We start from the raw sequence: 23,928 nt of genomic DNA on the forward strand, positions 1-23,928 counted from the left end.
CTGGAGGTATTGAGCTCTATTGCACTCAGAACTCACATTGGTAAGAAAAAACCCCATAGTTAATAGAAGAACAAATCAAAAAACCTACATAAATGAGTTGTTTCCCAAGTGGATAAAACAAAGAAGAGGTTTGCATGTGGAGGAAAATGTGTGTGTGCTGTAAGAAATGGCTGGTGAGTCACTGGTTTGCTTAAAGGTGATGATTTCTCTGCAAGCTGCACTATTTTTAGGTTTGTGCCTCTCAGTTGCTGTGTTCAAGTTCAGGCAAATGCTTTCAATGGTTTAAATTTATACTAAACTCTTGGAATTTTATTTAGTCTCTTAGCATGGTATTATCTGAGGTTTCACTTAACAGTTATCAGCAAATCCTGTTGTGCTTATCATTTCTCTTCCAGTCTGTTTCAAAGCAAAGGTTAAATCCATTTAAAGTTGTGTGAAATTCTTAAATAAGGCTGGATCAGCAATAATCTTAGACCTAGCAGCAAAAAGATAAATTTAGATACTTCTTTATAGAAAGTGTCTTTCTATATGTAAAAAGCATGGTCATATTCATTTGTTCATTGCTGCATTTTGCTTTTGAAATTGATATACTACCCTAATAAATTGTTACTGTGTTCTGTGTGCTGTCAAAGAAGATATTTTTAAACAAATATTGGAAGTATTAAAAATATTTTAAAGTGAGAGTTTTGGAGGTATTTTACAATATTTTCAGAACTTTAAGAAATAGATACTAATTTTAATAAATACTTTTTTCCCTTCCCTCACAGCTTCATATTCTCCATTGCAACCTCACTCTCTAGTAAAACATCAGCAGATCCCACTTCATTCACCACCTCCAAAGATCTCCCATCACCAGCTGATCCTGCAGCAGCAGCAGCAGCAAGTGCAGCCGATTGCGCTGCAGACTCCTCCGGGCCCGGAGCCGCCTCCATCGCAGCACTGCCTGCCCCTGCCCAGCCACGCTCCCAGCAGCGCCCCGTCCCACTGCTCCCCCATCCACATCCACCCTCCGCCGCTCACGCTCTCCCCTACCCCGTCCCAGCCAGCTCAGCAGTCAGTGGTGGTGTCCCCTCCGCCGTCGCACTCCCCGAGTCAGTCACCCACCATAATTATTCACCCTCAAGCCCTTATCCAGTCCCAGGCCAGCTCCCTGGTGCCCGCGGCTCTGCAGCCCGAGCCGGCCGCTCCCCCGGCGGCCGCCGCCAACCCCGCGCGGCCCTCGCAGCCGCTCAGCCTCCCGCAGCCCCTGCCGCTGCCGCCCTCGCCCGCCGTGCACATCGGGGCCGTGGAGCCGCCCGGCTTGGTGTCCCCGGGCCAGCAGCTCGTGTCCTCCACGCCGCACCAGCAGTATCCAGCCCTGCAATCCGCCCCCATCCCTCTGGCGGCTCCGCCTCAGCTCTCGGCATCCTCAACTCAGATTCAACCGCTGCCCCTGCAGTCTGTGCAGTCTTTACAAGTGCAGCCTGAAATTCTGTCCCAGGGCCAGGTTTTGGTTCAAAACACTTTGGTTTCTGAGGAGGAACTTCCTGCTGCAGAGGCTTTGGTCCAGCTGCCGTTTCAAACTCTTCCACCGCCACAGACCGTCGCAGTAAATCTGCAGGTGCAGCCGTCGGTTCCCATTGAAACTCCAGTGGTGAGTGACAACATTGCATCCTTTATTCTTTCCCTGAGTCAGGCCCGTTGACTTCAAAGAGACCTAAACCAGGTGCTAAACAGGGGACAAGACACCTAATGGTTACAGAACTGAGTTTTAAGAAAATCCTAGACATTTTCCTTCTGTTTCATGTTTTGGTTTGGGGTTTTTTGTTGGCTTTTTGGTAATTGATCATCAGTCAAGAATATCAACCAGGAATCGTGAAAATGTAAATTTAAGATCTAAAATCTTGTTTCTTAATGAAATTACAATGTATTTGAAGTTTTACAAAGGAAACATATGACAATGCTTACATAAAGAATTTTGGTAAATGTGACATGAGGACTGTAAACTTCTACCTCAATACAAATAGATTTTGATTAGGAGAACATTCTATACTAGGTGGGAGGTGCATATCAGGTTATTAAGATGATAGGTTTGTGGATTATTTATTTTGTACTAACATTGAAAATATCCTCTTTATAAAAGAATAGGGGAATTTTGATGCTGTTTTGGCAATTCCCATCACCACTATTTAATTTGGTCCAGTGTTTTTCTCAGATGCCTGCAGTTTGTAATTGAGGGGTTTGCCTTCAATCACTAGATTAAAATGATGTACAGGAAAATAAAATGTTATGCAAGTAAGGCTGGCAGTTAAGATGGCATTGCTGAGCTTTAGTGGTAAAATGCTAAATGAGATTAAGATGAGCAAAAGAATCAGCAGCTCTTGTAGGCTTTTTTGAGGCTATCAACAGGTTAAGGAAGGAGGTGTGCTGTTCATTTTCAGTTTATTTTAAGAGGGTAATAATCTCAACTCTGTTATTTCATGCAGAAATTGGACAAAAGAGTAGAAGCCAGGTTTGCTTTTGACAGGGTGGTGTTTTATATTTTAATCTGCTGTCAGGAATTTATGTAAATTTATTTCAATACTTTTGAGGGAAAGACCTTAAAACCTCTTATAACCACTAATGCTTGATAGTCTTGGTGTACTCTTCTGAAATACTCAGCTTGATTACACTGCTGTGTAAGATAGAGCAATTTGCAGACTTGTCATTAAACTTGCATTTTGCAGATGTATTTAAATAACATCAAAGGTATGTGTAAATAAAAAGAACAGTAAATTGTACACATAAGGTATTGAAACAGGTTCTCTGCTCTGTTTGATTGGAGCTTTGTTAGCTTCTTTATGTATTGCTGTTTGTAACAAAATAATTTTACTGGCATTGTGATGTCTTCAGAGTTCATTGTTTGGTATACATTTTGGGAACTAGTATTTTATTAGAAGAGTAACATATTTGACCTGGTAATTGATTTTTAAAACTGTATTTATGCAACTCTTTTAAGGTGTTAAGATAGAATGGAAATCTCTCTAAAGCAATAGTTTGTTGGATGCAGATTTACCAAGTGGAGAATGTGTGTGAAGAGGAGATGCCCGAGGACTCAGATTGTGTCCACATGGCAAGAACACCTACACCACCCACCTTGTCCCCACCAGCCATCACCTTGGGCAATGGAGAGGCTCTCAATTCAGAAGATCCTTTGTCAGGTGAGGACAAATGCCAGGCTAGGATAGCTTTTGGTTTTGTGATTTGTGTGAGTAATTAATGGGTAACTATGTTTGTAGCTAGCAGGTACTGAGTAAAGGAAGATGTTTGCATGAGGAGGGGTGTTTGTGGAATAGTCTGTTGAGATAAACCATCTTATTTTAAAAGTGGAATCTATGAAGCCTAGGAAAGAGCCTGTGTTAGGGGTTGATGGGTGCAGAGATGGGTCTTGGGGATTTATCACCTCTTACTTCCTGATTCTGAGCCAATGGTTGGACATAAGTGATAAAACATAACATATTTTGTTGTTTTTTGCAGAACATGGGGGACTGCCTTCAGTGACATCATCTGTCAGTGCCTCAGTAATTAAATCTCCATCTGATCCTTCCCATGCCTCTATTCCACCACCCCCTCTTTTGCTTCCAGCAGCAACGACAAGGAGCAACAGCACCTCCCTGCCCAATAGCATTCCCAGCCTAGAAAACAAACCTCCACAGGCCATTGTCAAACCCCAGATCCTGACCCACGTCATCGAGGGCTTTGTCATTCAGGAGGGGTTGGAGCCATTCCCTGTAAGTCTGAATTTGCTAGGAATTTTTTACTACTAATCTTTGAAATTTATACTCTTTGTAAGAATGATATTATTTGTGGCTAGTTGATATTTAGATCTGGAATTATGTTTCAGATGTTGGTTTTGCCTTCTCTCCACTGATTGGTGACTTGAGTAGTAGTAGGCTATGTCTGGAGTTAACTACAGAGAGTGGGTTTAGGCTACCACTTGGAAAACTTTTTTACATTTGTCTGCCTCCTAGATCCCTCTGTTTAAGTGATACCTTAATTTGAGCCTCAGAGCTGAGTCTTAAAATTTTAAACTGCTACAATTTGTTGTTTTAAGCACTGGCAAGCTCTTAACTGGGCTAGGTGTAATTAGTGCAGTGTCTGGTAAGAAGTACTGTTGAAAATTTTAAATCACAAAATGGCAATTTAAAGCCTGTCTTTCTAATTTAATGTGTGTCTCATTTCCCCATTCCTTCGTTTCTGTAGGTATAATGTGTTTCTCCCTTTGTTAAATATAATTGCAAACTCTGCAGAGCAGGAGTGAGTCTTAATTTGTTTGAGAAATGAGCTTTGTTACGATATAATTACACTTCATTGATATGAGGTAGAAACTGATCATCTTCTACTGAGAAAATTGCAAACAAATATTGTTTGTAATAATTCACTCTTGTGAATAATGTTAATTACCCACAGTTGCTTTGCTTTTGTTGCACTAGGTCAGTCGTTCATCTTTGCTGGTGGAACAGCCTGCAGAGAAGAGATTGCTGGTGGAGGGTCAGATCATGAGTGTGGTGTGTGTTGAATCAGACTTGCAGAACACAAAACATGCAGACAACTCCTCAGACACAGAGATAGAGGATATGATTGCAGAAGGTTTGTAGTTTTTGTTTAAATGCCCTTTTCCCCCCCTCCAGTTCTGTGTGCTATGAAATGGGAATCAAACAGTGGCCTGGCCCAGAGAAACCAAGTTATTCTGTGAACACACATTTTTGTATAAATTCATCTAAGATTTGAAAGTTCAGAATTTTTTTAGCCACCCCTGGGTTTTCTTTCCCACAGCTTGTATCCTTATAGTATCAGAGCTGTTTTTGGTGATCTGCCTAAATTTAGTCTCAATGCAAGTCTTTCTTTCATTCTCTTAATGATTTCTATTCCTTCTTCCAAATCAAAACTCTTTGCAGCAGTCATTTTGTCCATAATTTGTTTCATTAGATATTAATTCAAATTTCTTTTCAGTATGAGCCCTATGCTGAGTCTCAGATTTCAGACAGCTTGTCTGTTTTGTGCAATTATCCAAACACTCATAGTTTTGGGTTTAGTTTTTGTTTAGCTCCTTGCAGCTAGTGTTAGGTTTATGTAGAGAATTTGTAACTACTCATTAGATGAGCTGGTAGGTAACATCCAACATAGAGACACATCCATGTACACATCACGTGAGTAGAGGAGATTTGCTGATAGTAAATCAGGGTATGATTGTGTGTGTGGCAGAAATACCTTCTCAGTATTTCTAGCTCTTTGCTGCACTAGTGCTTTTTGTAGAGTAAGAAAAGGGCCATCTCATCAATAAGAGAAAATACTCTGTAACAATAAGCTGTAAATTAGCAGATGTAATAATCCTTTTCTTTGTTGCATGCAGCTTATCTTTTTCATAGATTGAATGTTACATATATACAAGATTCAATGTGTTCTTTGCTTTCACAAGTCCCTTTGGTTGTAGCAGCTGCTTCTTCAAAGAAAGTACTTTAAAAGGTTAATTCATTGTGCTGTTACAGAGAGTTTGCATTTATACTGTGGAAGGCCTGATTCTCTTAATGAATTCTTTATGAAGCAATTCATGAGGAATGTTACCCTTCTATTTTAATTGCTTGCTATGTTTGAGGGCAGACCTGCTCATGGGTGGCTTGAAATTCAACAAAAAACTGATTAAGTTCATTGAATAACTTAATTGAGGGTTCATTAAGGTTTGGTTTGCTCAAGATCTTTTCTAGACAGAATGAAATCTATGACTTGCTTAGCTTTGCATAATTGTTTGTTAATCAAAGTACTTAATTGAATGTGTTAAATATTTGAAGATCTTTTGCCTGCTTGAGGTGAGAGATGTGAACATGATTTTGTGTCGTTGAAACTGACTTTATTCCTCATTCCTTCTTTAGAGGGACTGGATGAAATTGAAAATGATCTTCTGAAGTGTGAATTTTGTGGAAAAATGGGATATCCCAATAAGTTTCTGCGGTCAAAAAGATTCTGCTCCACATCCTGTGCCAAAAGGTAACTCTATGCAGTTATTGTTTATAATTATCTGGCTAATGGATTAATCTCTCCTGGTTAAGAGAGCAAGAATTCACAGTCAACATCTGAATGCAAAATCTTCCATTATAAGAACTGGAAAGTTGATGTTTAATACCATAAGTTTTAGAAATGGGGAATAATTTCCCATTTCTTGTCACCACTTAGCTCTTCTTTGGCATCAGTGTGTCTGGACATGACCTTTCTCATATGTCTGCTATGTTCCCATTTAGGTAGTGGGAATATATATATATATATGTTTGATTTGGTGGTATTTCTTGGGACACCACCAGCAAAATAATCTTAAAGAGATTTAGTCCTTTAATCTTAGCATGGGAGTTTTGCTTCTATCCTGCTTTGCCTGGGTATCAGCTAGGTAGAGAAAATGGAACCAGAAAATACAATGTGATTTTAGCTTTTTAGTGGACATTTCTGAGCAGAACTGTACTATGTGATAAAATACAAAGGTATTTCTAAGAAGGGGAAGGACAGACATCTTCCAGGGGTAATCTGGATGTACTTGATCCCACAATGAGATTAAAGTTTTGATGAAATGGCCTTTGAGATACCTTTCTCTTGTATTTCTGTGACAGCTGTTGTTGTAATTAAGCAGCATTTCTACAACACTGTGATGTTATGGTAACTTGATTGAATTCAGTCCAAAAAACCACTAGTGCATTATTGAATATATCTTACTTCTTTAGGCACAGCCTTAGTTGCACTAAGAAATTTGGGCTGTTTCCATCAGACAAGACCAGTCGTTGGAATCGGAAGTCAGATAGCCAAAGTCTTGGGCGACGCGGGCGTCGGCCGAGCGGCCCTGAGGGGGCGTCACGAGATCATTTTCTTAGACAGGTCTGTGGAACATTTGCTTAAAACTATGGCACTGCTTTGGGAATTGCAAATAAAGCCTAATACTGGAGTTACTGCGTTTTCCAGCTTCCAATTACTTATCCATCTGCAGAAGAAGATCTGGCTCCTCATGAAGACGCTGTTCCGACGGCCATGACCACGCGCCTGCGGAGGCAGAGTGAGAGGGAGCGGGAGCTGCGGGAGCTGAGGATGAGGAAAGTGCCAGAGAGCATCGACCTCTTACCTGTGGTGCAGACTGACCCCTCAGTGTGGACTGTCGATGAAGTCTGGGCCTTTATACGTTCTCTGCCTGGTATGGAAGGGGCAATAACTTGTTCTCTTGTTTTAACAATGAAGTTCCTTGCTTTATAGCAACGCTGTGATGAGGAGGTGGTGTGGTAACAACAGCAGTGTTAGCTGGTGATAGAGACTGGAATGTGATTTGTTTCCTCTTGCTTGTTCCTTCAGCACAAATCCCGTGTTGATAGAACTAGTCCCACTTCTGCTGTTGCATCCCAGCTGATGGAGATTAGAGCTGTTCCTTCCTTCAGTCTGACTTCTCTCAAGAGGTCAGTAGAGAGATCAGACATGCTGCCTCTCTGTTACGCTGCTTTCTTCTCTTCCTTTCTCATTTCCTCCTTCTCTTTCTTCCTTCCTTGCTGCTTATTCAGTAGAAAAAGCAAGAGCAGTGTTCCTTCCCTTGATACAACTGAAAAGTTTGAAACACCTGGCATGATACAAGTCATTAAAAAAGAATAAGCAAGTTTCTGCTATAAAGTTAAAATTTGTTTTGCAGCTTTGCTCAGAGGTCTTCTGCCTAGAAACTCAGCATACTGCTAGTCTCAGTTTGTTCTCAGAAAAAAAGAATATGGTTTTTTGCTTGTTCACAAACCTTTCCTTTAGATCAATATTCACCGTTACCTTTATGTCATCTTCAGGTTATTTGACATTTATAATTTCCTAACTCTCATAACCTTTAAAGCTTCACTCCCACCTTTTCCCGAGGATGCCATTTTATCTGATCAGACGCTGTAATCCCTACAGATAACAAGGCAGATCTCCACAGTAGCAGTCATACCAGAACTTTTGTTGTTTACCCATTAAAACCCAGGCCATGTTTGTTTCTAGTTTTCTACTTTTTCTGGAATGCTATCCCATTTTTTGTGTATCCCATTAGACTATTAACCTGAAAGGAATATATCTTCACTGCTAAGTCATACACATGCATTATGACAGACAGTCTTTGTAGTAGGTCAGGCAAAGAATTGTGTAAGAGATGTTTAAAATTGGCAAAAGTCATCCTTGAAGTACCTTTCTTCTGATAGTTTATTGCAATCCAGTAACAATTCAGCTTCTGGGAGCCTGCAGTGATGGCTGTAGAAACAAGCAAAGCTCCTTAGGTTTGGGATGTGGTCATTCCTGTTTCTGTACTTGAGCTGTGTTATGGAGTGTAGCTCTGTCACTGCTGTTTTCAGTTACTGTTTTTATGGATTCAAGACTCTGGTTAATTCAATAACTAATCCTAGGCTCTCAATAAATGGCAGTTCCTGTGCTAGAATAACTGAAGTGCTACACAAACACAATTCACTTTCAAGTATGAAACCAAAAATTTTATTCTTAAAATGTGTGTTCTGTTTCGAAACCATTACTTTTACAATATTTCAGCAGCTGCTGGATCTGGTTTCATTTTTTGGATTCTATAAACAAGGTGATTTTTGATTTTAAACAAACTTATATTTATTTGTATGTAATGAAAGTTTATTGTAATTACTCATTCCTCTCCATATGAAGGCCTAGTTTCTCAAATACTTTTTTTAAAAAGAAATTGAATAGATATTTAAAGTTATATTCACAACCTGCCAGAATTTTTGTTGCTATGTTGCTGCATTTGGGTTTTTGGGTAATTTTGGGGTTTATTCTTTTCAGTATATTCTCAAGTCGCTCTCTTGAAAAAATATTTTATCATATACTTCCAAGATTGATTAATGCAGGAAATAATACAGATGATTTCCATTATGGCATTTCATATTCTATATCTACTTGGTGCAGTCTGTGCAGACCATCTGCCATGCTGTAGGAGATGGTGATTTGTCACTTTTCCATAAACATTAGCAACATCTGTTTTCATTTACAGCTTTCTGCACAGTCTGTAGCTGAAATGAACTTGTGTCCTTGTCAGGCTTTTCTGAGTTCCTCTGGAGCCTTTTGGAGAAGTCAATGTCCAGGACACTTTTTTGCCCTGTTAGCTGCTTCTTCTGGGGGAGGAGACAGAACAACTTAAGCTGACAGAATTGTTCTCCTTTCTGTCTTCAGCTGCAAGATAAATGACCTTTCACCAGCTCTCCACCCTTTTCTTTTGGCCAAGTTATTGCACAACAAGCAATTGCAAAAGTGCTCAAGAATATACCCAGATGTGCTTGGATGTGGGAACTGCAATACCTTCAAATTCCATGCTCTGCTTTTCCAAAAATGACTTTGATACAAAATGCTTGAGAAGTTGCACAGAAATTGCTTAAAGGAAAAAAGCTGGCAACAACAAACATCCAGTTTCCTATTCCAGTAGGACCAGTTTTTTTCCTAAATGTTTTGTTCCTAAACTTCTCCTGATCTCTCAGACTGTTTGTAAATGGTGTGGTCTGACAGTCACAATTGTTCAGGTCTCAAATCAGACATGCCATGATACTTTCCCAGAAATACTCAATGCTTGACTTACAGATCTTTTATCTGTTGTCAGCACTTCAATGAGAAAACCTTTATGATGATGCCAGAGCTGATGTTACATGAGGTCTGTTTAACAGATCATTAAGGAAAAAATGTGCTTTATTCTTTGTGAAAAGCTAACTTTTTCCAGCCTTGAATGTTACAACCTTCACACAGTAATGATCCAAATGAATTAATTTTTGGATGTTGATATGTCCTTCCACATTTCCTTTCTGTTTGCTTTGTACACATTTGTAAATCCATCAGGAAATTAGGCTATCTATTCTTTATGGAATTTAAATCTGAACACACAAGAGAATATTAAATTAGTTGCTGTCGTCTAGGTACAAAAGTTAATCACAGTAATTTCATATCTCTATAATAGTGTATTTTTAAAAGGGAAAATGTAAAAATGCTGAAAAATAAGCTTCTTGAGGAATAATTGACATCAGGAATGGAAAGTGGAGCACAAATTCAAGTGTGTCTGAAAGGCTCTGAGACAGATGGAGAGACTGCTGGGTTGAGAACACAAATGTATTAAAAAACCCCATTAAAAACATGGCTGGGGGAAAGAAGCTTGAAATAAACAACTGACAATGGGTGCTCTCATGGACACTAGAAAACATTTTTCCATCTAACAGAGCTGCCATAGAGCCAGGCATAACTGGCTGAGCCTGCTCAGCACATATCCAGAACATCTTTGGAGGAACCTTTATTTCCACAGTGTTCCTCAGTGGAAACAGGCCCTCAGTTACTTGGGACAGTCCAACCTATGTAGAGTCTTTTCTTTTTTGTTGTGATCTTCAGTAACCTGAAACTGGTATTTCATGTTGAGAAAAGAAGTTTAACTTGGGAAAAAAGATCCAACCAGTTTCAAGTTGCACTTGTGAAGTGAGTTACTGCTGTGTGTAGAATATTCACTCTGATAACTAATGATAAATATCTTCCTGAGATGGTTGTGCCAAACCCCATACATCAAAACTTTGTTTCCTTAGCTCTGTGGTGTAACACACAGATGGAATTAACTCCTTTTGGAAATTGTAGCTATTTGGATGTTCTCACTGCAAAGAGCAGTATAATATAATTCTCATTTATAGAATTAGATAATAGTATCTTTTTATTGCTGGAAAGAACCCACTTGAATTATGTTCCTGATTGCTATTTCAGTGCTGTTTTCCCAATCTCTTCCAATGATGAGAGGTTGTTCCTCTTAATCAAATGAAAATTCTGTCTTTGCTGGGACTTGAAATTCCCAATGAGTAGTTCTCCAGTAAATACAGTGTAATTAGAGGCTGTAGTAAAAATTATTTTCATGTTATATCAGAATTCCCATCATAATACTGAACTCTTGCATGTAATTTAGGTTCAACAAGCTAAAGGGATGAGCACTGGAAAATGTGTTGCTGAAAAGCTCTGGTGTGGACATTGGATCTAAGAATGGGCATTTCTAAACCAGTAATCATATTTTTTATTGCCTTTAGGTTGTCAAGATATTGCAGATGAATTTAGAGCACAAGAAATTGATGGACAAGCTCTCCTTTTGTTGAAGGAGGATCACCTTATGAGTGCAATGAATATTAAGCTTGGACCTGCATTGAAAATCTGTGCACGTATCAATTCCTTGAAAGAATCCTAGGAGGTGAACAGGAAGGTTTAAACAAGAGTTTCTCAGTGACAGAACCAACAGTAATATGCCAACATCTTCACTGTGGCATGAGTGTTACTGTGATGTTTTGTTAAGTAGGTGGGACTCTCCCCACATAAAGACTTTAAAATGTTCCTTTGATTATACCAGGAGTCCTCTGTAGTTTTCAACAACTAATAAGTTTATGGTAAAGCCTGATTAATGCTTTGAGTTGAACTTTTTCATGGAAAAACATGAAGTGAAATATGCTGTGGTAGGTTAGATATTCCCCAACATGTACTTCATTTTATGAGTTATGATTAACACCCCAGTCCCCACCCCAATCTAGACACCATTTAAATCGTGTTGCTGTATTCTGAAAGATTTTTCCCACATACAGCAGTGTTTGGACTGAACTAACAGAAGTGTCCACAGGCTCTGTGGAAGCACTAGTACCAGTAAAATGCTATGCATTTAGTTGTGCTCTCTGAGTTTGTTTTAGTCTTGAGCAAATTGTTTGTAAGGGGTAGGTTGGCAGCTGGTTTTCCTCATGTAGGCTTACCCTCATCTCTGCCACTATAGTATTTTCTTGAAGTCTGTATAATACTATAAACCATGTAGATATCTCATCAAAATCCTCATGATCAGGCTACTGACACTCCTGCCAGAGGTAACTGAAGCACATGTTACTTTACTCTTTGAATGCTGCTATGCACTAAGGGGGCATTAAGTGTTAGATTTGTAGTTTCACATGCTGCTAGTTAAGCTAGACCAGCAGTTCTCAAATGGGGGTTCAGAGTGGACCTTGAGGAAGAGTATGAGGTCTTGGGGTTCAGGTTCCCAAATGCCTGGGTGTGAGGGGCTGAAAACTGCAGCCAGGACCAGCTCATGTTGAGACAAGTTGCTTTAGAGAGTGGGGGTAGAGAAGGGACAGCATAACTCAGATGTTCTTTTTCTTGATACCTCTTCTAACATCTTTCCCTGTAGTGCATTCCCATTGCCTCACTGGAAGCTTCCAAGCACCTTTTCCTTGTCCAGTGGCCACTGTGAGCTGTGCTTGCAGTGCTCTGAGGAAGGAGCAGTGAGGCCCCCTCAGAGCTTGTGCAGGAGCAGCTGCTGCTGCCATGAGGGAGCCTGGAGCTGCAGCTCAGGAGGAGGAATGCCAGTGTTGGCCACTGTGGGAGAATGTCCTGGTTTAGTGCAAATTTGGGAGGACCAGGACAGAGAAATATCCTGCTTTGTCCCTCTGGCAGGAGATTTTGCCTTGGATGCTGCAGACCCAGGGGGTGGGGTTTTAGTGTCCCCCTCCATCTTCCCTCTCTCCCACTCTGTGGAACAAATACATTTCCCCAGTTACTGATGCTCGTGGAAGCTGCCTGGGCTCTGAGGCAGCAGCACCTTCTTGGCCTTTGCCTCCCCCCAGCCTGTGCACAGATGTTCATGGATGTATTTTGTCCTTCTGTTCCCTCCCTTCTGCAGCTCCACTCCCCTTATGTACAGACCTGGATCCTTAAGCTCTTGTTTAGGGAAAGAAGGGTACGTGTGCTGATAGTCATTGTGTATATTTGAATTAAATATGTGTATGTGTCTGCAAATAATGTATTTTTTTGTATTTTATGCAAATTAATGCATAATATATGATTGTGTAGGGAGGTATTCAGGGGGCTGTACAGTATTCCTGAAGAGAAGAGGGACTGACCTAAAGTTTGAGAACTGCTGCCCTAGATCAAAAGGAGTCAATGCACACACACTGGCTAAAAGGCAGGTTTGTGACAGACAGATTAATATGTATATTATTTAACTGATGACCTTAAAGAGTAAATTTGAAATACAGAAAAATCTGTGCTTCATTTTCCTTTAATTAGACTATTGCTTTGTTTCCACTAACAGATTTTCTACCATAACTTCTGGAGATCAACATTAGAATCATTGTTCTTAATTACAGCTGTTTGAGCTTGCTAATAGCAGATGTTATTAATGTTTTTAGTAACCACTGAAGCTGCAAGTTAGGACAACACTTTGCAGTTGCACGCTGGTTTGTGGTGAGAACCCCTACCCAAATGGCACCAAAGCTTTAGAGGATGAATTGATGCCTGGGTTTATTTTGGAGGGAAGTTGCTAAGCACTTTCTAATTTGTTTTTATTTTTTTCTATTTTCGGTTACTGTTGTAAAATAAACTTCTTAGTTGAAGTTCCAATGTTTGCTAATGTTCATTTGAAAGACATTCAAATGATGGAGACAGTGGGTTCCCATTTGTAGCATTTCTGTAAGATACACAGTGTAGCATATCTGTAACATATGTTCTAAAGGATATGTTCTGTTTTGATGAGCTAACTGAAGACTAAAGATATCTTAGATATTTATCCTTTGGCTTTTGTCTTAAAGTTTTATTATTTTTATACAGAAATCTCACTGGCTAATTTTTAATCTGTCTTCTGATTGTACTGTTCTTAGGCAATGTAAAAAGTAGGGATACATAAATGTGGTTTGATAATGGCTTAAAGTGTACTAGAAAATGTGGACTTAGGGGTCTTGTTTAGACCTGTAGTTAATCAGTGTTACATGCATGAGAATTTCATGGCTGCTTTAATTTTGCTTTATTAGACAGCTTTCAGGAGAGCTTCTGCAGCTAGTGTTTGTGTCCAGCTCAGCCAGAATCACTGCCAGGTGCCAGGAGCCCAGAGCAGACCCCAGTAAGGCACATCTGCTCCTGTTCATCTGGTATGTAACATTCCCTGTGGGTTTGGGAGAGCCACAGATAATGAGTTATGCTTCAAATATTCATAAGTGCAACAGCTTAGAGTGTGGGCCTTATGCATATTGAAAGTTTTTTTTCTTCTTCAGTGATTTTGGCAATTAACTGGAACTTAAAAGCAGACATAGCTATACCATCCTCTCCTGATAGAAGTGCACTTGTACAGGAGTGTTTGCCAATGTAGCTGTGTCAATAAAATATTTTTTTTTTAAATCACACTTGTGTGTGAAAGTAGGCTGAAAATTTTCCAAGTGCAGCTGAAGTCTACTTGGGAAGCTTATGAATTTTCTCCAAAAAGCAATATAATACTTAGAGTCCTCCAGAACCATTACATGTATTGGCCATTTGCTGTTCAGATAGGTGAGGTTTTCCCAGGCTTATACTGCCATTTCCCACGGCTTTCTCACATGTTAGTACCCTGTACCCTCTTGCAAAAGAAGAAGTATTAAAGATTGAAGTGTATTTTAACACTTGTTCCCACAGGATATGTCTACAAGAAATCTTTCTTATTCTCTTTATTTCCTGGGATTTTGCTTTCTGTATTCAGACTTGTGGTGTTGCAGGCTACCCCTCAGAGTAATGTTTGCAGTATTTCAGCTTCTGTAGGAATAGGTCAGAAGGGAGATACATTCCATGGCTTTTTCCCTTCCTTTTTCTCCACCTCTCTCCATCCTACCCTTAATGCAAACTGCAGCATTAGCTCAGGGCAAGGCCCTTTTGCAGGGCACTGGGCTGAAGGTGTCTGTCAAGATTTCATCTGATAGAACAGAACTGTGACACTTGTCTCAGCTTCAGGGTTTGTTTAGGGTTTTAAAGAATGATCAGAAGGGGTGTGCAGCCTCCCTGATCCATCTGGCTTGTATCAGCATCCCTGCTTTGCAGCAGGAGCAGGGCACTCCCCTGAGGAGGCTTGGCTGCCTCCACTGACTCAAAGTGCCAGTTTTGGCTCACCAGGGAGTGTCTGAAGGGGTTTTAAACAGGCTGCATTATAAATCCATTCTTTACCCGTTAACCCATCATTTTATTTTCCAGAAATGGAGGTCTTGATGGAGGGTGATGCCTTTGCTAGATTTTTGTCAATGAGACATTTCAAATACAAGATTTGAGTCCTGCAAGCATCCATTTCCTCATATTTTTCCTGTGAAAGCAGGTATTTACCCCCTGACTTCCACCTGTCCAAAAAGGAATCCAGCCTTTTGGATAGAACAGATTGAATTCCTTTGTGACTGCAAACGTGGCAGGAACAGGAAAGGATTAAAGGGTGAAACCAACTGTTTGGGCAGATCTGTCATAGCTTTTGCATCATTTCTGTATCTTGAAGTGGAAGGAAATATTCAGGTACAAAACCACTGAAGTGTAATTGGAATGGAAGTTCAGTGTGAGACTGGGCTGGGTGTGCTGTGTCACTGCCTGGCATGGCAGCTACAACTGATGCCAGTTCCAGATGGATGTTCTCATTCTAATACCACAATATCCATGCAGAAACTTCCACCTCAAGAGCTCCACAGATTTCTTACACAGTGACAAATCTACAGCTCTGAGTGATCAAAGCATTCAGTGACAGCTGTGTTGAGTCCTGGTTTTGCAAATAATTAGACATCCCCATAATTTGTAACATGAGTAGTTCTGATTGTGCTGAGACTGCTCATATTAAATCTCAGCATGTATAAAAGCTTGCAGGGTTATTTTCTCACCAGTATTGTATAGAGATGTCCTGTTAGCATATCCTTAGAAATATATTTGTCATCATTAACCAGGGATTTCCTCATTGATTGTTCTAGGCTGCAGATAATGACTGTGCAAAACAATCAGTCTAGGGTAGTTTTTTAATATGCACCTGAATTAGTTTATTAGAGATGGAGAGAAGCTAATATTTTAGTATTTTGTTTTAAATACCCTGTTCCTATTCAATGCTGAGTTGAACAGGTATGAGCAGAGCTATCAAGGAATAACTTCAGTGTAAGGTGTTAATTGCTCATAGTGAATTAATTTTCAAGTCACTCTTGCATAGCGAGCTGTAGTTTCAGACAGGAAATGCTGTAAGGAGAAAGAAATTTTAAATTCATTTAATGCTTAGTTCATTTAAGATGAGCCTAAATTAAATTAATTTTAAAAAAATTTGCCTTTAGTCATGAGAGGTTATTTAGACCTGAAAGGTTCTGTGTAGTTACAAACCTGGATGGCTTTGCAAATGGTGACAATTGAAAAAGAGCCAGTAGTGATGCTCCAGTGCAGCTGTGTGGGTTTTTCAGGAAGCTGTCCCTGGCCTGAGCTGATGGAGTCAGGGCCTGGGACCCAGACTGAGCACCAAGGCAGTGAGCACACAGTTCCTAATCCATGAGAATCAGCCTGGTTTGTTTTTACCATCTTCATCTCCTGGGAAATCTGACATTTCCTTCCCCACTTCTGAAAGTGGCATTTTGCTCTCCTGGGTGTCAGCTCTGGGGCTGGGGAGTTTTGTGTCCTGCCTTACCCCTGGCTCTCAAGGTCAGCACTTCACTTGTGCTCCATCCCAAGCTGCTGTGCATGTTTGTGTAACCCCTGCATTAAAACACACACCTGCTCATTCACTTGAAGGTTGCATAGTATTTTCTAATCTCTTACAGCAAAATGGAAGGGAAAAAGCAAAGTTCAGAGATATGAATGTGCTGGTAATTGCAGGTATATGGAGTAAGCTCATAGTCCAGCTTTTGTAGCCATGGATTTAACTTTTCTGAAGCACAGTTCTGGGAGCCAGTGTAATGAACAGATTTCAAGTTAATTTTTTTTACATTTCCAGCAAGTATTCCTGTTAAATTATCCAAATAACTCTGTAGAGTAAGGAGCTAGAAAAACAAGATTTTAAAGGATTTTTTTTTCCATCTAGAAGTCATTGTAACTTGAGCACAGTTGTGCATTTGTAGAATTGTGATGATAAACTCTGTTCAAGTGCAATACATAACACTGAAGGAGCATTTAATTGTGTTTATGAAGCACTGCTTGGGTACAGGGGGTTGTTGCCAGGCTTGTGGTGTTGCTGGGTAATAATCAGGGTATCTCTGCTGATTATGGGATTAGGCTTGAAGCACAAATGTCTTTGATTTGTGAGGTAGATCTGCTTTGTGAGTGAAGCCTGGGCAGCCTGTGGAGGGCTTGTAGTGTCCTCCACTACCCAGCCTGCATGCTTCCATCCTCTGGCAACTTCTGCAAATTCAATTTTGGAAAGAACAATGAGGGATTCTGCACACCCAACGTCCTTTCCAAGTAGTCTTTGTGTTATAGAATGCACAAGCCAGTACTGATGTGTGTAAAGATGAAGGGTTTTAGCATTGAGTGCCAAATACTCTGTTCAGAGTTGAAAACACATAGAATATCTCATTAAAATCAATGTTGACTTGTAAGAGATTCTTTAAATGAGAAAAGTACAGAAGTCTGCCATAAAGGTTAACACTTTAGCTGCTGTTAGCATTAATATCCATACTGTAAGGTATTTGAATGGTGTAAAGCCATTAGATGCTGGCACAGCACAAGAAGTGATGTACAGAGGAGATGTAGCAGTGGTTATCTGTAGTTCTTTTATTTCAGATATTTCCATGTTCCTGGCACCGCTTCTGTCCTCTCTGGCAGTGAAACTGTCACCCTGTTCTAGAGAGGGATGGTTCAGGCACCAGTGTTGGAACTGCCCAGAAGCACCAGGTTTAAAAAAATGCAGAGGAAAAGACACAATTGCTGGGAAGGCAGTAGGATGGAGATCACTGCACAGCTGGTGTCTCCCTCCATGAATGCCAGGGATAAAAGTGGGCTGGCAAACAGAGTTACCATAAATCTGTTTTAAAACAGTCCCTTGGCAGGCTCAGGCACCATGGCTGGATGTTGCTGGAGACCTGCAGTGCCACTGTTGCCTCCTCAATGGAGGTGACAGCCTAAAAGTTGATGCTCTTTGGCACTTTTCCACAAAAAGTAAGAAAGAATAAATTTGACAAGTATTACAGCTAGTAACATCAATCCATTAATATTTGCTTTGGCTGCATGTTGTGGGTTCCCTGTAAAAAATGTTGAAAACTTCGAGTGGCTTGAGGAGCACTGAGCAGCTGCAGGAATTCTGGCACGTTAGGGCAGATGGGGTTGTGTAAACTTTAATTAGGCCTTGGGAAGCTGAACCACACTGATAAATAAAACATGTCAGCAGCCTCACCCAACTGGTTGCAGTTCCAGTTCTGTGCATGTTAGGGATCCAGAAGGGTGAGACTTACCATGCAAAACACACCTGAAATGAACTTGAAAAGAGCTTTTCCTTCATCTGGTGTTGAACGAACTTTAAAAGAGGAATTTCCCCCTGCCTGCTGAGTCTGTAGGAATTAGTTATTTCATGATTCTGAAATGCCTGGTGCATTCCTATAGCTGATGTATTTGCTGATTTTTAAATGGAATTGGGTTTTGTAAATATTGTGTCAGCCCCATTTCAGTGGGTGTCCAGTTTCTATAAAACCTGAAGAAATGCTGTGTCAAACCCTGTGTTTAGCCATGGTTTATCCTGTAGCATCTCCAGCACTAACTAACAGCAATTACAGTTTGAGGGAGCAGGGAGAGACTGCTTAGGGCTGTTTTTCCAGGTAACATTGCATGTGTTTTCCTACTTTTAACATGGAAATAGAATTTCCTCCAAGTACATTTTCCAGCATAAAAAATGAAATCATTTGTGGTGCCAAACACTTCAAACTGTATTGCTAAGCATTGCCTCCTCTTATTGCACTAGTTTTAAAATTCAGTTTTTGATCATTTACTGTCCTTTTGATGGCCTTTTAACCAGGATTTCCCCCAAAACCATTTTCTACTGCTGAAAAATGCTTGTCTCCATTTGATTACATCACAGAAATCTCAAAGAAATTTACCACAGCTTGTGGGTGAAAGAAGCACTATGTGGGGTGAAATAATAAATCAAAATAATCAGATTTGGTATGTTTCAGAAATCAAAGATTAATTTATGATCAAGATGTTATTGTGTATTCTTATGGAGTGAAATACTGGAATATTCTTTTATAAGAAAATTTAACCCATGTAGCATTAAATTCTGCAATTAAATCTATCTCTATTATTGATATATAATAAAATAAATTATTACCCAAAATTTAAATTTTACAATTGAAGAGCACAAATGAGCTATGTAAAAGTATGATCTTCACTTTGTGAATCATTTTTTAAGAAGCACTTTCCTATTACCAACTAGCATGTGAATGAATTTTAGATTCTCTCATTTATGATCTGTAAAAGTGACATTTCTTCAATCTGTCTGTTAATGGGTGAATCCATCCTACAAATGCTGAAACAAAGCACCTTATACTATGCTGCTTAAACTTGCTTGTAATTGCACCTTTTGTTATCTGCAGAGTTTTCTTAATGAGTATTCTTGTGTGAAACCATTGTTCCCTGGGGTCTGGGGGACAGTTAACCAACCTACAGCATCATTTACTTAGTTTCTCTTTCAATACAACATTGTATTGTGAGTTTAGTGCTTCAGAAATAAATGCTAATTTCATTTGTCTGCTTTGGTTGTGTATCATTTATTTATCTTATCCAAAATCAAATCAAGTCCATTGTAAAACTCTAAGAATTTGAAAATTGAGAGTATTTTTTCTAGAAGCCTAATGCTTTCCCTGCTGAAGTAGTCCCACTTCATATTTAACTATTTTAAAGTAATTTTTGCTTCAAAATAAGGTATATTTTAATTTGAAACATTCTTTACCCTTGGGCATGCAGTTATGTATAGCAGCTAACCTTGATGCTTGTTGCTTTAATTATTTAATTATTAATATGTTAATGTATCTTAGAGGAGCAGCAGCAAAGAAACAATGAAACAGCACCTCTTCTGAGGCTGTGGAAGTTGCACATCTTGCACTGGTTTTGTACTGTAAAAATTTCTATTCCTGTAGGAGTCATAACTTTAACTAAAACAAGTTATTTCTTGTTAAACAGACAGCAACCCTTACCTTCCATCCAGCTGACAAAAATCCACATTTTAACAACAAAATACCCTTCAAAAAGTCATTTGTACCTTAGGTCAGCATCTGTATGTAACTCCAGCCTTCAAGACGTGATTGCATTTTGTACTGTAGAACCTGAGATAATTCCGTTTAAAGGAAGTGCAGAATTGTAGTCAGAAAAATGACTGAAAACTTGTCCTGTATAAACAGTGTTTTTTTAAACATGTAATTTGAAGTTGAATTCCCTGGCCTGGCAGTGCTTGCAGTGCAATATTCACTGGAGTATTGCTGGACACTGGGTGGAGTGAAGCTCTGGAGATGTTTCCTTGTGTTGTCTGTAAGGACCTGGCCACCCAACAGCAGAGTTCTGCCTCTTTGCAGCCCTTCCAGCATCGTTAACAGATGACAATCACTGTGCCTGGCTTATCAGCTGCCTTTGTGCTTTCATTGTTGAACGGCATAAAGCAGAATTTCCAGCTGACAAAGGGGTCTGTGCTCCAGCCCTCCTCTGTCAGCTCCACATGGTGGCACCGGCACCAGTAGGCTGCTGCCAGGAGGAAGCTGTTGATGAAGCACAGCCAGGGCACGTTCATCTCCACGTAGGCTGGGATCTGCACACCCAGGAGCACAACCACCACCTGCAGAGCCACAAACGGTGCCCAAGTGCCAAGGAAACACAGGAGGAGCCTGCTCAGGAGCTGCCACTTACAGCAAGTGCTGTTGTTGTTGTGCATGTAGGGGAACATGAGCACGGGCTGGCTGGACAAGGAGAGCAGCCTGGCAGACAGCAGCATGGTTGTCACCTCCTTCCAGCGAGCCAGGAGAGCCGTGCCCAGCAGCAGCACCATGGCCCACGACACCGAGGAGCTCTGCCAGCTGCCAGAGACAGGGCACTGGGAAGGGGAAACACTGTTCTGCATCTCCAGCTCTTCAGAGACAGCAGGAATGTGGAGAGTGCAAAAAAACCCAGCAATCCATATAACCACCACGGCAAATCCATAAAGCAACTTCCGAGCTCTTGTAGGGAGCTGGGATGTGTGGGAGACGGTGCTGTAATAATCCAGAGCAGCCAGCAGGTACACTGGGAAGGGCACAAGGCCGTAGGTCAGGGAGCAGATCTGGGTGAGGAGGCAGATGTGGTACTCCGTGAACCGCACGCCCCACAGTGCAAAGTCCTCAAAACAGAAAATGAAACACAGGCTCAGCAGCAGTGTGAAATCGAGAAGTGCCACTGAAACGCAGAAGTATCCCATAAAACTGACTTTCACAGGTTTTGCCTTAATTTGCAACATGAAGAAATCAAGGAAGACTTTTCCAAGCATAATCAGGACCAGCATGTAGCTGATTTCAAGACGTTGGCTGGTGTGGGTGCGCTGGTACTGACCAGAGCCATTTTCACAGAGCCTGGCAGCCATCCTCCAGTGGTAAAAACAGCAGAAATAAATGTCACAGGGCACAGTGCTTCATCTCTGAAAAGAAAAAAAACAACATTTGTAGAATTTTATTTCTGTGTAGCTCTACAAATTAGATCCATCATAGCACCTACCCAATTTGTCTGAATTTTTCAGTTTCCTGAATGAAGAGTAAAGAGCCTCGCCAACTCATCATTAAATTATCAACAACTGCCTAAATTTTGTTTTCTTTGAATTACATTATTGAGAGAGCAACATAATTTACTTTGTAGCTAATGACCCAAGGAAAGGTTTAGGAAAAAAGGTTGACTATGTTCCTTTCCTTTCAAAGGCATGGAGAGGTCTTTCTGTCCAACTGGCCAGAGGGATGGAGGTCTCAGAGCTCCTGCATATTCTGAAAAAATTACAGGACAGAAATTGGACACAACAGGAGATGCTGCAGCACAGCCTCATTATGCACAGTTCATTATGCTCATACAGTCTTTAGCAAATCAAGACTGCAGAAATATCTTGAAAAGCATCAAGAATCACCTCCTTTTTTGGTGGAAGAATCCTGGAACTCGGAGGCAATCCAAAGCACAAGGGCTTCATTATTGAATTGGGCTTTTTTGTTCATCTCTAAGTACTACAATGACAGAGACCTCAGAGCAGCTGGTTTTCCCTTCAGACCTCCACAAGTGTTTCTTTATGATAACTCTTTTCCAAATATTAATTCCTAAGGAAAACGAACACAGGGTGGCTCTGTGTGTGTCAGCAAGACAGCATGGACAGTTTTATCTGATTTCTTCTCTCTTTCCTTAAAGAAGCAGGGTGGTGTCTGTGCTCCCAGTGAGAGCAAAGAAGAGGTGAGGAGCCGAGGCAGCTGTAAAGAGGAACGGACTCAGGCTCTGTGTTAACAGCGAATTGTTTCCATTTAAGCAGACACCTTGTGTTAGTGCACGTTTGAGTTCGAGTGTCCTGAGAGCAGAGTTAGAGCAGCTACAAGTCCTTGGCAGCACAACCTGAGAAGCATCCATGGAGTTTGTTTACAAGCCTACCTGGGCTGGCCGCTTCACTCTTCATCTGCACAAGTGCATCCTCTGAAACCTGATCTGTCTTTGCAGCACGGCTTAATTCCGGTGTTTTGTCTTCATGCGCTGGATGCTGCACTCGGGCACGCGGAGAGGAGGGAGCCTGCACGCAAACAGGGTCCCGATCAGTAAGATAATAATTAATACTACTAATACTAATACTAATAATAGTAAGGCGGCCTCACCTGTCCGGGGCCGTGCGGGCACAGCCCCATCCCGCGCACTGAGACCCCGCGGCTCCGGCGCCTCCCGCTCCTCGTCCCGGCCGCTCCCGGCGGGGCTCCCGGCGGGTTCCTGCTCCGCTCCGGAGCCGCAGGCAGGCACGGAGGGACGGAGGGAGGCGGCCCCGGGGCTCCGAGGGGACTCTCGGGCTGTCCCCGCCCGGCCCCGGCCCCACCTGCGGCCGCCGCTCCGCGCTCCCGCCCGCGGGGCCGCCGCCTCCGCCCCAGCGCGGGCACCGGGCGGGACCGGGCGGGACCGGGGAGAACGGGGCACAGCACGGGTAACGCGGAACATGTATAGCACATACAGCACACGGAACTGTTGGCTGTGTGCAGTTAGGACTGTTGCACATACTGGAGTATAGGAAAATGTTCACAGCCGACAGAGGTATTGCAACTTCTGAGCACACAGTCCACCCACAAGTATCTGAATAGTGATGCTTTCATAGTTGTTTTCTTCTTAGAGAAGAAAACAGAGCATATATAACATGTAACAGCTATTAGGAAAACATATAATACACTTAACATATAACACATGTAACACATAACATATAGCACATATAAACATAACACATATAACACATAGCACATGTAACACATAACATTTAGCATGCATAAATAGCACATATAACACACACAGCACATGTAACACATAGCTTTTAGCACACATAACACATATAACACACAGTGCATGTAACACATAGCATTTAGCACACATAAACATAAATAACATACAACACACATAGCACATGTAACACATAGCATTTAGCACATATAAGTAACACATATAACACACATAGCACATGTAACACTTAACATTTAGCACACACAAATAACACATATAACACACAGAGCACATATGACACACGATACATATAACACAAAATTTCATCCCTGGGGAGCAGTTCTGTGTGTTGTGTTTGATCCCCCAGCAACGGGAGCTGAAGCAGCCTCATGGTGCCCCAGTGCTGAGAGCAGCACGGTGGGATGCCCAGACCCTTATAAAAGAGAAATATTTTGGGTTCTAAATGTGTGATGTGTGTGGGAGAAAAGGTGATGGAGGGGCATGAGGGTGCTTCAGCAGGAGCCCTTGGGTCCCCCAGCATGGCAGGGAACACAGGATGCTCCCTCTGGGAAGCCCTGTGCCCACACGGTGGGGATTGTTTGGTGTAGCTGTGTGTACAAAAGAATCAAGTGGCTGGCAGGATTTCCGAAAGCAACTAACTCTCCAGAATTAAATTCAGATGTAAGCTGTGATTTTTTCCCTCCTATATTTTTTCTTGCCCCTCTCCTCTCCCCTTCCATGGTCCAT

At 41.1% G+C, this 23,928-nt stretch overlaps 2 protein-coding genes across 8 annotated transcripts in view; one reads left to right on the plus strand and one right to left on the minus strand.

Moving 5' to 3' along the window:
- The window catches only part of PHC3 (polyhomeotic homolog 3), a 28,972-nt gene extending 9,498 nt beyond the window's left edge, over positions 1 to 19,474 (plus strand). For all 6 annotated transcript variants that reach the window (XM_063167342.1, XM_063167343.1, XM_063167344.1 and 3 more), the window contains 8 exons: positions 768 to 1,633; positions 3,029 to 3,179; positions 3,496 to 3,749; positions 4,452 to 4,608; positions 5,889 to 6,003; positions 6,726 to 6,876; positions 6,961 to 7,186; positions 11,055 to 19,474. In XM_063167342.1, coding sequence (XP_063023412.1) covers positions 768 to 1,633; positions 3,029 to 3,179; positions 3,496 to 3,749; positions 4,452 to 4,608; positions 5,889 to 6,003; positions 6,726 to 6,876; positions 6,961 to 7,186; positions 11,055 to 11,209 — 2,075 coding nt within the window. In that variant the 3' untranslated portion in view covers positions 11,210 to 19,474. The remainder of the gene's footprint in view (positions 1 to 767; positions 1,634 to 3,028; positions 3,180 to 3,495; positions 3,750 to 4,451; positions 4,609 to 5,888; positions 6,004 to 6,725; positions 6,877 to 6,960; positions 7,187 to 11,054) is intronic.
- Positions 1,627 to 22,642, minus strand: GPR160 (G protein-coupled receptor 160). 2 transcript variants are annotated; one of them, XR_010029217.1, is made up of 4 exons: positions 22,581 to 22,642; positions 22,363 to 22,498; positions 19,985 to 21,382; positions 1,627 to 1,708 (listed from the first exon to the last, which is right to left on the minus strand). XR_010029217.1 is itself a non-coding variant. In XM_063167349.1 (3 exons), exon 3 carries the CDS (start codon positions 21,326 to 21,328, stop codon positions 20,309 to 20,311), a length of 1,020 nt encoding a protein of 339 aa, XP_063023419.1. In that variant the 5' UTR covers positions 21,329 to 21,382; positions 22,363 to 22,498; positions 22,581 to 22,642; the 3' UTR covers positions 13,039 to 20,308. The 2 variants fall into 2 exon arrangements, 1 of the variants encoding a protein (XP_063023419.1); XM_063167349.1 differs by lacking the exon at positions 1,627 to 1,708 and having other exon boundaries at positions 13,039 to 21,382.
- Positions 22,643 to 23,928: the final 1,286 nt, after the last annotated feature.

Source organism: Melospiza melodia, chromosome 12 (assembly GCF_035770615.1).
Source record: "Melospiza melodia melodia isolate bMelMel2 chromosome 12, bMelMel2.pri, whole genome shotgun sequence".
Lineage (NCBI taxonomy): Eukaryota > Metazoa > Chordata > Aves > Passeriformes > Passerellidae > Melospiza > Melospiza melodia.

What these genes read in the sequence shown, in the direction of transcription:
- GPR160 (XM_063167349.1), bottom strand. Translation starts at nt 21,328, where the DNA reads ATGGCTGCCAGGCTCTGTGAAAATGGCTCTGGTCAGTACCAGCGCACC.